This window comes from Aspergillus viridinutans (genome assembly GCF_018404265.1).
Source record: "Aspergillus viridinutans IFM 47045 DNA, scaffold_9, whole genome shotgun sequence".
Taxonomy (NCBI): Eukaryota; Fungi; Ascomycota; class Eurotiomycetes; order Eurotiales; family Aspergillaceae; genus Aspergillus; species Aspergillus viridinutans.
The window spans coordinates 783,868-797,560 of record NW_025091225.1 but is presented as its reverse complement, the minus strand read 5'-3'; the positions used below and the strand labels follow the sequence as shown (position 1 = coordinate 797,560).

The following is a 13,693-nucleotide window of genomic DNA, read 5'->3' as shown; positions in this document are numbered from 1 at the left end:
GGATCGACCGCATCTCCGGTCCTCAATCACGAACAGTCAAGGAAGGCTCTGGAACAGCACCACTGTTCTTGCTCTTTCGTTGAAAACAAAAGGCCACAATCTTCGTGTTCAGTAAGATAATCTATCAATTTGAATATTTCTATTCCTTTGACTGAACGGCACTGAGGACCGCTGATTCTATTACAATTACTCTGTCTGTGGCCTGACATCTCTCCCATCCACCCAGCTTCCATGTAGACCCTGGCGCAAGCGGACCGGAAGCAGGAACTTGGCCTGCGCGTGAGTGAAGTCTCGCGTGTCCAGAAGATGGAGCTCACTAGCCATAGTCTCATAGTTATTGACCAGCGCCAGAATATACCCATCTCCCTCCGTGGTCAAGTCCTTCCGGGGGATAAAGACCGGCTCTTGGACCAGATGGGTATTTCCGGGGAAGTAGACCTCTGTTTGCCCCGTGGCGTTGTCGAAGTGGACCAAGGCATTATACAAGGGGTAACCACCCCCGAGCTTGGGTCCAATCCGTTCGAAATCGGTACCCAGCTGCGGGTCCATCAGATCGAAGCAGCAGTGGCGATAGGGATGGGTGGCGAACCGGTCATCGATCCGGTAGAACTCTGAGTTGCCCTGGTGCAGCATTTTAGGTTCGGGAAGGGCGAGATCCTCAGTCTGGGGATCGAGGGTGAATCGGACCAGCTGGGAGCGAATCAAGCTGGACTCGGGTGCGCTTCCCTGGGCATCGGGCCACCAGAAGAACACGTTTGTCTCACTTAAGCCCAGGTCGATCACCAGATGGCCGTTTTCATCCTCGTAGGCGTTGGCCGTGTGGCCCGGGAAGGAATTCTTATATTGGAACCACTGCATCGGTGTTAGTTGCTCTTACTGCAGACAGAGGGCAGGAGAGGGACTGGCATAGGTACCTTGGCATCTTCGGCTTTGGCGCCCCGTCGTGGCATGACCCCCAAGTAGAACGGGGTCTCGGGGCTCCATTGCCAGTGGTCTCCTCCTTGTTTCATGCGTTCAATGTCACACACTTGAGGTATGATCGGGAAGACGACCTGTGTCTGGCATTAGCCTGATATCCCACTGCCATTTCGAGAAACAGGTCACTTACCCAGTTATCCGTCACGGCAAAGTCATGGATCATCGCCACCACCGGCGCGACCAGCCAGACCACCTCCATGAATTGGCCGGTGGGCGAGACTCTGTAGTAGCACACGTCGGGTGTCCCATCCCCCCGCGCTTCATATCCGAAACAGACCATCTCGCCCGTGACCGGATCAAACTTTGGATGCGCGGTGAAGGTGAGACTGGGCAGCTGGCCCTCAAAGTCATAGAGCCCCTTGGTCTCCAGCGTGACGGGATCCATGGCGTAAGGGGGAGAATCCCCCTTTAGTGCCAGCAGCTGCCCGTTGAAGAAGACCACATTGGTGTTGGCGGTGCTGCGGACTTTGAACTCCACTGCATCGGTAAACTTATTTCGGTATTTGCCTGGTCGAGATTGTCAGCTTTTGATGGGTGCGTTTGTTCTCGCGGGAGCCAGCTGATCACTAACCGAGCAGTGCCCGTTGAGCCTCGCGCTCTCGCACGAACTTCTCCGTCCGCACGTACCGTTGCCGGAAGGATGCTCGGCCGTCGTGGATGCGGAAGGCGGCGACATTTCCGTCCCCGTTGAACCACTGTCTCTTGTCAGTTTGCTGGAAGCCTGGGGAAGGAGGTTCCTTACGGGATCATCTTCGATGAAGGGAGGCAGTTGAGGATCGGGCATTACCCGATAGAAGACTCCATCGATCTCCTTGGGGATTTCAGCGTACACTTCCAATTGGGATACATCTCCTTCCACCCGACAGGGCTTCATGAACCCCAAAAATTGAGGGCGATCAGGAAAGCACGCTCTGATCTCGGACATCTTGGATGTGTATTATTGTGGGATGACCTGTAAAAGGAGAATCCCTATTGAAGGGGACGCTTATAGCATTTGCCAGGTACAGTGATACGCCTATGTAATCTGTCTCCTTCCCATAAAACTGTGGCACAACGCCGCGTATGTCCCCCGACTCCCCCCACACCTTCCCGTCATTTGCGGGGAAAGGTTTCTGCCGGGGAACAACGGGGGTCTTCCATGCATTGCTTTCTCGGCTGGACTGATGCAAATCTCCGGCCGAGTTCCGTAGAGAGACCACTAAGGCAACCGTTCCGCTCTCTCCCCGATGACTCCCCGGCCCACCGGATGAGCTATTAACATGGGAGACAGGTAGTTAATACACTCCGCAGGCTTCTGGTCGTCCTCTGGCTGCCGGTGACAATCCATCTTCCACATCTGCCAGCTGAATATGTCTCTTCCTTGGAAACGTTTGATCCGCTTTCGCGCCCTCGATGGCCGCATCCTGCGCGGCGAGCCCATCTTGCCCGCGGAGAGCACGATCAATCTTGGACTGGTCACCGAAGCCGATCAGCTGCAAGCCAGCATCATCCAAGGCCAGGATATCTACGATACGACGGGCAAGACCAAGGTGACGGATGAGGTTGTGACTGTGAAACAAATCCTCTCCCCGCTCGCCCCCAGTGATGTACCCATTCCACGCTGCGTGGGCCTCAACTACGCCAAACACAGTACGTTGTGAGCCCAGCCCCTTTCCCTAACCAAATATATAACTGCTCCCGCAGTCAAGGAAGTCGGACGCAAGCCCCCACCCTTCCCCTTCATCTTCTTCAAGCCCAACACCTGCGTGAATGACCACGGCGAGCCCGTCGTGATCCCGCGGATCGCGCAGGACGACCAAGCGGACTACGAGGGCGAATTAGTTTGTCTCACCGCATCCTCTCCCTTTATCCGCGATCTCCTAACCGGGCTGCAGTGTCTCGTTATCGGCAAGGACGCCAAGGATGTCCCCGTTGAGCGTGCCCTCGAGTACGTGGCGGCGTACACGGCCGGCAATGACATTTCCTCCCGGAAGTTGCAGCGCGATCCCGCCTACGCCGGTACCGTCCCCCAGTGGGGCTTCTCGAAAGGCTTCCACACCTTCGCGCCCCTGGGCCCCGTGCTGGTCGCGGCATCGGAGATCCCCGATCCGTCGTAGATGCACCTCAGGACCATCATCGATGGCGAGGTTCGGCAGGATGAGACGGTGGGCGATCTGCTGTTCGACTGCCGCTACTTGATCTCCTATCTGTCCCAGGGCACGACGCTGCAGAAGGGCAGTGTAATCATGACAGGTACCCCCGGAGGTAAGTGGACCCTTTTTGATCTGCTGTTGCGTGTTGAGGAAGCTGACTGCGAGTAGGTGTGGGCGCGGGTTTCAACCCCCCAAAGTGGCTGGTTCCGGGGACTCAGATGGATGTGCACATCTCGCAGATTGGGACCTTGCGGAATAACGTTGTTTATGCGTAGCGAGAGAAGGGGGAGTTAGATGATGTATGTACTTTGATGGATAAAGCAGAGCAGGAGCAAGATCACTATAGTATGAATAGATAAATACCCACCTGTGATCTCGCGTTGAGATAAATGATTGGATGATCCTGATCTGATCTTACCAGATAGTGTCTATCAGTTTAAATTTAGATGCTGCAATGTAGTTCTTCACTACTTTAGCATACAAACAGAGAGATTTTCCCAGAACCTCACAGCCCTCGTAGACATCAATTTCGACATATACCTGCTGGGTGGATGCCTCGAGCACCATCAAGAACACTGCACTGACCTCGAACTTGGGCACCGTCCGCTTGTACCAGTCCTGGCCACCATCGGCCACGAACACGGCGGTGGGGTCTTCTTCCTCGAAGCCCGACTTCATGGTGGCCGCGCTGGCACGCCGATAGCCTTCGTTAGTGATGTCGATCAGGGTGCCGTCTGAGGTTTGAATGATGTATCACGCGTAGACATGGAAACCCTGTCCGATCGAACAGCGTTCTGATATTGTGGACGCGCGACGTCTGGACTCAATTGACCATGGAGAGGATTGAACCCCTCCCCTAGCTAGGGAGGGCAATGCCTTTCTATACCCGCGGCTCGGGGATCGGTAGGGACAATGACGCGTGTCCCGACCACTCTCCCACGGAGGATTCGCGCATACCGATCTGATGGCTGGTACTGTGTGGCAAGGCGAGGGGTGTGCATCTGGTCTATGATGCTCCCTGATCTGTCTACGTGTGGCTAGCGGGACGGTATCCGCGTCCTGGTCGAGTCTGGCCATATATAGAACAGTCCACCCAGAATTATAGGTAAGTTTCCTACCATATTTCCTAATCATCGACATGATAACCTGAGGTCGAGGAGTTGGAGTCTGTTAGGATAAGTGCGCCTACACCTATAAATCCACTATCATATGCGTTTTTTCAACATAGTTGGTTGGTGTCATTGACCCGGCTAATTGATCAGCGCTGCAACTCCACGTAGCCCATGCCATTGCCACTTGGAAAACACTCCACATGTGAGTGAGTGTCGTAGCTCGCGAGAAATAAGGTTCGGCAGCAAGCCAGTGTTATAAAGCTTCCACCCAGCACTGGTGGATTACAAATGCCACTGGGAAAAGGGCGGCAAGAAAGCCAGCAACTGCTGACCACGTCTCACTATACAAGGACTAACCTCACTCCAATGCATGATATGCACCTAGACTGAATGCCACCCTTCACTGATCCAAGTCTGGCCCGCTTCGCTGAGCCATCGCTTAGGCAGGAAAGTGCCGGGGTCTCGAAAGATATGTTTCATTAGAGCTGATATAGGAGAGATCGAGGGAGACCTATACAAACTTTCAAGGATCTTCTTGGAAGCTGAATAGATTGGTGGCGGGGTGCACTTCTGGGACTGTCATAAGAGGGCTCTGGAAGTAGCGGTGAGACGAAATCAGAGCATCACATGCTTTACATCCGGGTTGGACCCATCTTCACCTTAGCCACATACTCGCTTGCTCTAGACGGAATCTATCTCCGGTTGTGCCCTTACACCGCTCGACCAGAATCCACCGTTTGCATCATGCCTGCAGAGGGCTGAGGAAGCTGCTGTCTGTGCGTAACTGTCCTCCTCAGAGTTGAAACTCAATCACATTGTCCACACCGATTTCTGATTGCTTGAAGTATCGTTGCCCAGTGTAACTATTCCCGTCAGTCTCAATTTCACGGCAAGAATGAAGAAGCGATGACGTCCAGCGAAGCCAGAATAGCCAAGACCAGACGAGTCTGGCAAATGGGGATGCACGAGGGAAAATACCTCCAATAAGTCAATCCCATAACGACGTCCTTGCACCCTTGCAGGAACATTTCGGTGACTGGATTAGGCGCTTGCTGCGACAGTTCGCGTAGACGTTTCTCCACCTCGCGAAAGGCACAGGCGGCCTCCTGGACAAGCAAGCTCGCCCGCTCCATTGCGCTGCAGCAATCGATGTTGTGATTGAGCATCAAGATCGGAACCAGGTTCTCGATCTGATTGTCCCCCTGCATGTCTGTGTCAGAACGTGGAGTTTTATTGTCAAAAAGCACATACAATTTCCTTTCGGAGGGAGAACATGTCGTTGATCCTGCGAACCGTGGTCAGCAGATTGCCACGGGGAAATGACCTAGAAGAAGCTCACATGTGTACCAAATAAGAGGTATGTCTGAATAACGCTTGTATCAGCTCATCACTTAGCTCTCGTTTGCTGACGTCGACCCCGTAGATGAACCTACTACTCGTTAGTACGGGTCCAAAGTCAACGAAGCGGAGAAGTTGCGCCCGGAATAGTAGCTATAGTAGCATACACTGCGGCGGTACGTTCTCGACGTGCCCAGTATTGCGCCAAGGAAGGTACACAGTCTCCATCACAGATGGTATCGACAGTGTCGGCGCTAGATAGGAAAAACAGTTTATTCTCCAGTAGAACCTCACAGGTTCCTCGGCCACGTTAGCCAATAGACAGAAGACAAGTGGAAGGTAAAGAATACCCAATACCCTTTGAACAGACCTCTCGAATGTGGGTCGCCACCTCATCCCAGCACAATAGCGCCTTTTGCAGCTCGTCTGAGCATCCCGATAGGTCCGGAGCATCTTCCCTGCTGGAAAGAACTGCGCGGAAGTATTGCATAGACTTGTCCCGGTATTCCGGGATAGCCATCTTATCATGCGTCAGGCAGCCACAGTCAAATACTAGGAAGCAGTAATCAATTAGTCTCTCAACCTTGGGGTCCGATTCGTCGAAAGCTTACAATCGTCCCAGATGAAGTACTGTCTGTGCATTAGCAGATTATTCAGAGTATTCGTCAGGCGAAAAGAGGCAACGAACCCATGCAAATGCCTTTGCTACAATGCACAGCTTCTCAAACGACGCATCTGCACACATGATGGCAGCGAAACGGCCAAAATCCGCCTTCTGGAATTTGCGACTTGTCTCTGCATCAGGGACCCAGCTTTGCAACCTTAGTAATGTTGGCAGTATATACTGAAGCCAGTGCACTCACAGTTCAATCCATGGATTAAGCACTTCGTCACGAGCACGGTCATATTCCGGATGAAGCCAAGGTTTCCACTCAGGAAAAAGAGAGTAGAAGTTGGGCAGCCCGGCCGTTTGACCTCTGATTGACTGCCGAAAATCGACATGGGATTGTATGGTTGGAACTGTTCGAGTCATCTTGAATGCATAGATAAAGCCTGGTGTTTGATGGACCTTACTCCCGGTTCATCTTCTTATACTCTGAATTTCCCGCTTCAACCCGAAAGCGGAAGCACGGCTGGTGGCTGGCACACTCATCTTTCTGTAGAAGTTGACAATCTTCAGCCAGAGTGTCCCACTATTCAGTATGCTCTGCTTGACCTCTAAGACCTGCTTTCGACAGCCTCTGCAAATGACATGTCAAAATTAAGGCGCCACCTTTTCTGCCCTTGACTAGAGCTGACCCCTGACCTTGGCCTCTGATGGGAGGACGTCCTATCACTCACACCGCCAGTGATCCACAATCGCAGCGTGTATGAGCTGGTTGGGCTCCATGGCCCCATCCATCTCTGACACGGCCCTTGGTATATGCGCCTGTAGATTAGGTACATGAGAAGCTGAATGGGAGGAAAATGCGCAGTCTGACAGATCTTAAGATAATCGTGCTTCCGTCCTAGCACATACGACCACAGGGTGTGGAAAACAGGGCTTCCCGTCCGCTCAGCCGTACTTAAGCCACACGCCGGCCGGTTAGTAGTTGGGTGGGTGACCACCAGCGAATCCCGGCTGTCGTATGTTTTTGTCTTTGTTTTTGCTATATCTTTTTATTATGTTGATACGCAGGGCTTAACTGAGACTGTATTGTGGCTTAGGCAATATCCCTGCTGCAAGACCGAATCTGGCCGTGTAGATTACGTTTACGAAACCACAACCGTGGCCGCTTTGGAGGAGGACCGCAATCTGACCAGTCAGAAACGCAAAGCTCGGATTATTCTGACAGCGCTGCAGGATCACATTGATGTCTATTGGTGTATGAGATGTGCTCGCGTGCTGGTCCAGAGTAATAGGCTGTTTTCCTCTTTTAGAATTAGACCACCACAAAGCACAAGTCTGGAGAACCACCTGCAAGAAAGTGGACCGCTGACTGATATGGTCGGTGATTCCCTGTTCCATGGTGGGATGGAGCAGACAGGCCTCGCTGGGTATGTTACATCTGGATCTGAACCATGGCTGCTTCCGCTACAGCACTCCAGTGAATCTTTGACCAATATCGATTTACCGGGTCTATGCTTCCACAGATAACTATCAACCTCCTTCCATCGCAGCCCGGCCTCTGGTCTGTTCCTCCTGGGAAGCTGAAGCAGCGCCAAGCACTATCTGAGACAATTTCAACGACATTCCTAGACTTATTGAAGTAGCAGTGGAAGAATATGAAAATTGGCCTTGATCCTGGGTGGGCACTGAAAGTTACAAGGAAGAAAGCATGAGAAATAGCATTGGATAACTGTCTTGACAGGCATTGCCTTAATTATAGTATGCTATTCCCCTTCTGTTTCCTGTTTGATTCTTTCTTTCTTTTTGTTTTTTTTTTTTTTTTTTTTTTTTTTTTTACTTTTTCATTCCAATCAAACCTTTCCCTTTTTCTTTTGTAGCTCGCATCAGTAATGACTTTGAACAGTCACACTCTGCCTTTTGCACGAAAAGTTAGGAGATGCGGGAACACAACTTATTAAGTACATAATTCAAATTCAACAGCAAGCTATTAACTGTGGCAGATTTCACCAGGTGTTTCCTTTGCGTCTGGTCAGTTTTATAGTTGCCCCCTCCTTTTTCCTTTTCCATTTCTTTTTTTCCCATTTTTACTTTTTATTCAAGTCGACCTCTCCCTTTCTCTTTTGTAGCTCGCATCAGCAATGACTTTAAAACAGAAACACTTTGAAAGTTAGGAGTCGGAGACGCTGATTGGGACAGTTCCCAATGGCCCACGAGGTGAGTAATTCGGCGGTGAAACAGTGTAGTTACTGTTCTGGTTTTGCACCTCAAGGTCATTGGATCCACTATAGGGACAGTTCCAAGCGAGTGTACAGATTCTCGCATTGGTAGTGGTATCTACCAAATCCACAGATCCTGTGGTCCCTGAAGCGGATCCCTTTCTGCCACAAGCGCAGACATCGGCAGATTTACCAGGGTTGATCACAGTTCCATCAACTTGCTGGGGAGTGAGCTCGTTATCCTCATTATTGTATTTATAGAACTTTCCCCTGCCATAGAAACACAATTAGAAAAACTGGTTCCAATCAGGCTGGTAAGAGAGTGGCAGCAATTACCAGCTAACTTGTGCATTCTGGACAGCGACTGGCCCAGCACAGTTATCAGTGATACGTAGATCAACGTAGTCACTGTAGCTTTCTGGTTGCGGATCCATTGGGGAATTGTTAAGATGATATGTTATTGCAGGACTAGATAGATGATAATTAGGGATACTAGTATTGATAGGACCAAGCAGACAAATATGATAGAGTGAGCATGGCTTTATAGCATGAGGTTGGCATCACTCGACCAGCTACTAAAATACAGACTCCAGTTTCTATTGTCTGCAAACAGTGATTAACTTGCCCTAAACCTTCATGCATGAGCTATTGTGTCACTGGGACTCATATCTTCTATCAATATGACGTGGAATTTACACTTGGATCCAATTATTGGTCACATTATCCCACGACAGATTGCTCTAGAGCAGTCTGGGGACCAACTCTAAAACACTCAAAGCTTATGTTGGTTGTTCGACTGGCAACTGGGTACAAAATCTGCGCATCATATAATGCCCGCACTTCAAAAGTCTGGGCCATATTTCCAAGAATCAAGAGAACCGAGACCCGCACTCCTATAGCGTTGCATATATTGGCAACCCCGCCAGCAATTGCAACAACGGCAGCGGCAGCTCCAGCCATTTTTGGTGGGAATTCGTAATCGTACGAAGATGTTAGAAGTTGTAGAACGATAGGAATATTTTCAAAAATTTGGCCCACTGCAAATATCTGTAGGCATGTCAGTAGATGTCATGATGACTTCTAGATGTTCGAATGCGTCCACAGTTAACTTCTTATGTCACGGCAGGTTTCCTTCCTATTGCGGCAAGCGGGATCTGATTTAAAACTCTAAATAACCTTATCTCTGGTTCCACCGCGACAGATTAATCCGGGGCGACGGCGGGTTCTGTATTAAATTACCGTACTGAAAAGTTCTAAGGGTAAGGTGGGTGTGTCAAAGAAAGTCACGTTATCTGAGTTGTCCATACACTTCTTCAGATCGAGAATGGAATCTTCGGCTTCTTCGATGACAGTATTAAACAGAGAGCAGAGCAGCGTTGCCGCGAAGCTGCGGATGGCGTGAACGACAATGAAAACCGAATTCGCGGAAAGGAACGCAAAGCCCTGATTTACTACCAGCTTACCATGGCTGCAAGGAATACCAGTGCCGCTATCCGCATGCTGCAGACGCCATGTTGACGACGTTGCTAAGGAGTATGATGTTGATTTTCGACGTGTTACGGATGAGCCGACCGTGGCAAATACCCTCTGGGAGGGGCTGATGAATCTGAAGAATGTCATCTGGGCAACCGATCTGTATACCACCCGCGACAACGCTCTCCGGGTGATTTTGCAACTGCTGGAGACGGATGACGATGTATTCCACCGGGAGCCGTTCTATGAGGAGACCCAAACTCGAATTCAGGATGCTATTTGTGCAAAGTTAGGGAATGATGCTATTCTGAAGCTCAAGGCACATGAGCCTGAGCTGATTGAGAGTGGATTGAGTGATCTGTAAGATCTCCAAGGGGGAATGGGCCATGTATCTATCCGTCGAGTTCGTATTTCGATAGCAGTGATCGTTTTAATCAAGCTATTTTCACCTTTATATTTCAACGGGATCCTGGTCTTGTAAAAAGAACGCCAATAAGTAAAGCGCTGGAGAATAATTTTGAATTTGATTCAAAGGTCTTGGAACTAGAAATAGCTATATCTGCTAGGTAGCTGTCAGAAATACATCAGGTGGTGGTAGAGTTATGTGAGGGAGCTCTGTGGACCTATACATATGTAGTTAGCTGACTAAAATGATCACTCCATGAAAATTCGCTATTATATGGAGGCAATAATGGCTGGGCGATAAAAGTTCACTGAGAGGATTTAGGGGAATGACTATAAGTTCCAACTATTGACACTTGGCATTTCAAATGGAAGACTTGGTTGAGATGGTTATGATTCCCAACATTTGAAAGAAATATATATACTCCTATCCTTAGACAAAATGGATGTGCCACATCTGATTCCGATTCAGGTCCACTCCCCGCTGATAACCTTGGATTCTCGTTCTAATAATTCGAGTTAGAAGCGAGACCTCAAGTCAATCTCAACAAACTTCTCGACTTACCCATTGTTGCCGTTTCCACCGTCGAGATCGACATACGAGTACGTGGCCGCATTCTGTAACCTAAAATCCCATCAGCTGTTTGAACAAATTTTGATCGCAGAAGCAGAATTACTTACATGTACCAGCCGTTATTGCTATCCTGGGTGATCAAGTACCACTGCGAGCTCTTCGCGTTGCCACCCGTGTTCCACCCATGCAAGGGAGTGCGATTTGCGGGATTTCCCCCTGCCAGGTCCAAATAACCTGCCAATGGTGGACGGATTAGCAAAAATAAGAAAAGTAAACCAAAGTCTCCCTGAAGGACTGATAGAACTCACTGCCTCCGCAAACATTTCTCAATGTCCATGCTGACCAGGCCGACCCAGGGTTCACCTTCTCCAGCTTCCACTGCTGGGCTGTGGAGCGGTTGAACTCCCACCCATTCACACAATTTCCATCATGACCACCTCCTAATGGTAAGTATTTGTTAGCATTTAGCTTGCTTCAGATGTTGTAGCTAGAGAGGCTGTTACCGCCATAAAGATCAATGGCTGTACCTGTGTTGACGCATGTAAACATCAGATCATTGGGTGCAAAATGATCTTGTTCATTTTCAAAACCCATACTGAATGTTAGATGTTCTTGGTGGGAACTCTGGAACAAACAAAGTGAATATAAGTTTGAGGGAGCTCTTTAGACCTACCATTTAAGATAATTGACTTATGACACAACGGTTGGCAGGATTTACCCTTGAGTTGTTATGACTCCTTAGATTTCCAGCAGAACGTTGCAAATACTCCACACAATACATGGGTACTGTATTAATATTGTAGAAGTAAATCATCGTTTTTTTGTACTGAGTAAAGACCAAATAATTGATTTAACATTACTTCACAATCAGTATTTTTCAATATTAAGCCGTCATGATCCTGTAATAATCAATTTGACGAAGATCCGGTCGCTTATTGTTTCTATCAATGCGTGTCTACATAATAAATGCGGGGGAAAAAAATTCTAGACCAAATCCTTTGATGAAACGGCAATAATTACCTCTGTGAAACTATTCAGGTCACTCAACATGGATTGTGGATCGGTTCGGCCCGAATGAAGGTAGTGTGCGGACAACCAGGTCCACATCCAGCAGCACCACAGGCATTAATCACCAGCTGAAGAGGCATAAACCTCTGCAGGAACTCAACCGGCCAATGCATACCAATGCATACTAATGGATACTATATGGCTTAAAATGTTCGACTTGATAGAATTTCAAACCAGGGTTCTAAGACCCAACACCTTGTAGATGAGGGGCTGGTGCCGCTGGTCCTCCCATTTGGGAACAAACACGCGACTGGCTTAAATCGGCAACCCCGAGGCCAATTGACAGGCTAATTTCATTTTCTTTGATTCCAAAGCGTACTCGAAAATGTGTCCTTGTGATTCACAAAAACCGTACCATCTATCTCGGTTGTAATTACTTCAAACATTCGCCCAAAAGCCACCAAAAAATGAGGGGGCGAGGCTGGAGCACTTCGCTGATCCAGATGACCTCTACTCATCTGAATATTCCACAACTGAACACAAGCTGAAAGGACCATTTGTTCCTTGATTGTAAGGAATTATTTTGCAAGTCCCTAATAAATCTATATGTTTTGACCCTTGCCCCACCATAATGCTTAACCGAATCCGACCGTACCTGCAGAGTAAAATAAGTAGAAACACTATACGGAGTAGATTCAACTCACATCTGGTCATCTTACAAAATCCTTGAAGGCGTGCTTACCAGTATATCAGTTAAAGAAAACAGAAAGTAAAAAAAAAAAAAAAATAAACTTGTGATTCCCATCGCTTTGGTTCACCTTGTTTTGCAATATTTGACTTCTGCATATTAGTTTCAGCTCGCCTCTGGTCTGCTTACAAATCCCTTTGGTATTTTGGTTTAATGGACATGCAGATGTGCGCTAATAGAATGGGAACTTGCTCATGTGTTGGCTTTACATATATACCCAAGACCCTGATATATATTGAATATTCCCATCTTGATACCCCAGAACCAACAGTACATACCATTCATCACATCTTTTACTTATTTTCCGCTGCTGATTCCTCATTTATAATCAATTATCAACCGACATCATGTCCTACAACCCCGTTCCAAACAATGATCCCGGCTTTGTCTCCAGAACCAAAGCTGAGGACGATTTCAAACCTGTTCCAAGCAATGATCCCGGCTTTGTAAATCTTTCATCCCAACGTCCCGTTGATTCTGCATTTTCTCCAGAGACCTTTGCGCAAGCCTACTCCAAGGGGTTCTCGGAGGGTTTCCTACAGGGCGTTTTGAAGGGAGCTAGTGGGGAGATCCAGAAGGCTTTGGAACTTTCCAAGTCTGGATTTAATGCAGGAGGATTTCAGTCCGGTGGTTTGCAGTCCGATGGTTTTCAGTCCGGTGGTTTTGAACAGAACAAGGGCTTTCAGTCTGGCTTTCAGTCCGGCGGTTTCCAGTCCGCTGGTTTTGAGCAGGAGAAAGCTGCTCAACAGGGCGAGGATCTGTAACTGAAGGACTGTGAGTGAAATTCCAATCAGCATTCCTTTTCTCCAAAGTACATACTGATATAGGCCATTATTACTGAACTACAGTGAACGACACTCTTCCAGCGACTGAACCAGCCACAAATTCTGCTGTGAAAGTAGATTGTTCTTACTGTATTGGCTACAGATTATATCCGATTGTGGAAGAAAGAAAGGCAGAATAGGGCACCGGGGGCAATAATTGTGCCTGTTACAAATCTTTAGCTAGTCAAACTCATGCTTTGTCCTTTTTCTTCGTGCTTCCGTAAACTACATCTAAATTCAACCATTGGAATAAACCCTGACTAGCTCATCAAAGTCAG

The 13,693-nt window shown here is 48.6% G+C and overlaps 8 protein-coding genes and 1 non-coding gene across 9 annotated transcripts; 5 read left to right on the top strand and 4 right to left on the bottom strand.

Moving 5' to 3' along the window:
• Positions 1-186: 186 nt before the first annotated feature.
• Positions 187-1,903, bottom strand: Aspvir_009898 (carotenoid oxygenase family protein; the record flags this gene model as incomplete). Its single annotated transcript, XM_043273036.1, has 5 exons — positions 187-852; positions 915-1,052; positions 1,109-1,485; positions 1,550-1,673; positions 1,721-1,903. 5 exons carry the CDS (start codon positions 1,901-1,903, stop codon positions 187-189), a joined length of 1,488 nt encoding a protein of 495 aa, XP_043128971.1.
• Positions 1,904-2,327: 424 nt separating this feature from the next.
• On the top strand, positions 2,328-3,074 carry Aspvir_009897 (fumarylacetoacetate hydrolase family protein; the record flags this gene model as incomplete). Its single annotated transcript, XM_043273035.1, has 2 exons — positions 2,328-2,607; positions 2,662-3,074. 2 exons carry the CDS (start codon positions 2,328-2,330, stop codon positions 3,072-3,074), a joined length of 693 nt encoding a protein of 230 aa, XP_043128970.1.
• Positions 3,075-3,385, top strand: Aspvir_009896 (uncharacterized protein; the record flags this gene model as incomplete). Its single annotated transcript, XM_043273034.1, has 2 exons — positions 3,075-3,222; positions 3,279-3,385. The coding sequence occupies 2 exons, from the start codon at positions 3,075-3,077 to the stop codon at positions 3,383-3,385; spliced, it is 255 nt and encodes an 84-aa protein (XP_043128969.1).
• Positions 3,386-3,524: 139 nt separating this feature from the next.
• Aspvir_009895 (uncharacterized protein) lies at positions 3,525-3,788 on the bottom strand (the record flags this gene model as incomplete). Its single annotated transcript, XM_043273033.1, has 2 exons — positions 3,525-3,538; positions 3,596-3,788. 2 exons carry the CDS (start codon positions 3,786-3,788, stop codon positions 3,525-3,527), a joined length of 207 nt encoding a protein of 68 aa, XP_043128968.1.
• A 1,227-nt stretch (positions 3,789-5,015) lies between these two features.
• On the bottom strand, positions 5,016-6,593 carry Aspvir_009894 (terpene cyclase; the record flags this gene model as incomplete). Its single annotated transcript, XM_043273032.1, has 9 exons — positions 5,016-5,085; positions 5,201-5,424; positions 5,474-5,507; positions 5,562-5,651; positions 5,728-5,860; positions 5,918-6,112; positions 6,172-6,190; positions 6,249-6,372; positions 6,424-6,593. The coding sequence occupies 9 exons, from the start codon at positions 6,591-6,593 to the stop codon at positions 5,016-5,018; spliced, it is 1,059 nt and encodes a 352-aa protein (XP_043128967.1).
• Positions 6,594-7,073: 480 nt separating this feature from the next.
• Positions 7,074-7,193, top strand: Aspvir_r0024. The gene has a single exon (XR_006253213.1). It is a non-coding gene; the product is annotated as a 5S ribosomal RNA (ribosomal RNA).
• Positions 7,194-9,779: 2,586 nt separating this feature from the next.
• Aspvir_009893 (uncharacterized protein) lies at positions 9,780-10,223 on the top strand (the record flags this gene model as incomplete). Its single annotated transcript, XM_043273031.1, has 2 exons — positions 9,780-9,784; positions 9,893-10,223. 2 exons carry the CDS (start codon positions 9,780-9,782, stop codon positions 10,221-10,223), a joined length of 336 nt encoding a protein of 111 aa, XP_043128966.1.
• Positions 10,224-10,694: 471 nt separating this feature from the next.
• On the bottom strand, positions 10,695-11,429 carry Aspvir_009892 (uncharacterized protein; the record flags this gene model as incomplete). The annotated part of the gene is made up of 5 exons (XM_043273030.1): positions 10,695-10,767; positions 10,827-10,886; positions 10,943-11,069; positions 11,144-11,275; positions 11,339-11,429. The coding sequence occupies 5 exons, from the start codon at positions 11,427-11,429 to the stop codon at positions 10,695-10,697; spliced, it is 483 nt and encodes a 160-aa protein (XP_043128965.1).
• Positions 11,430-12,938: 1,509 nt separating this feature from the next.
• Positions 12,939-13,355, top strand: Aspvir_009891 (uncharacterized protein; the record flags this gene model as incomplete). The annotated part of the gene is made up of 1 exon (XM_043273029.1): positions 12,939-13,355. One exon carries the CDS (start codon positions 12,939-12,941, stop codon positions 13,353-13,355), a length of 417 nt encoding a protein of 138 aa, XP_043128964.1.
• Between the last annotated feature and the right edge of the window lie 338 nt (positions 13,356-13,693).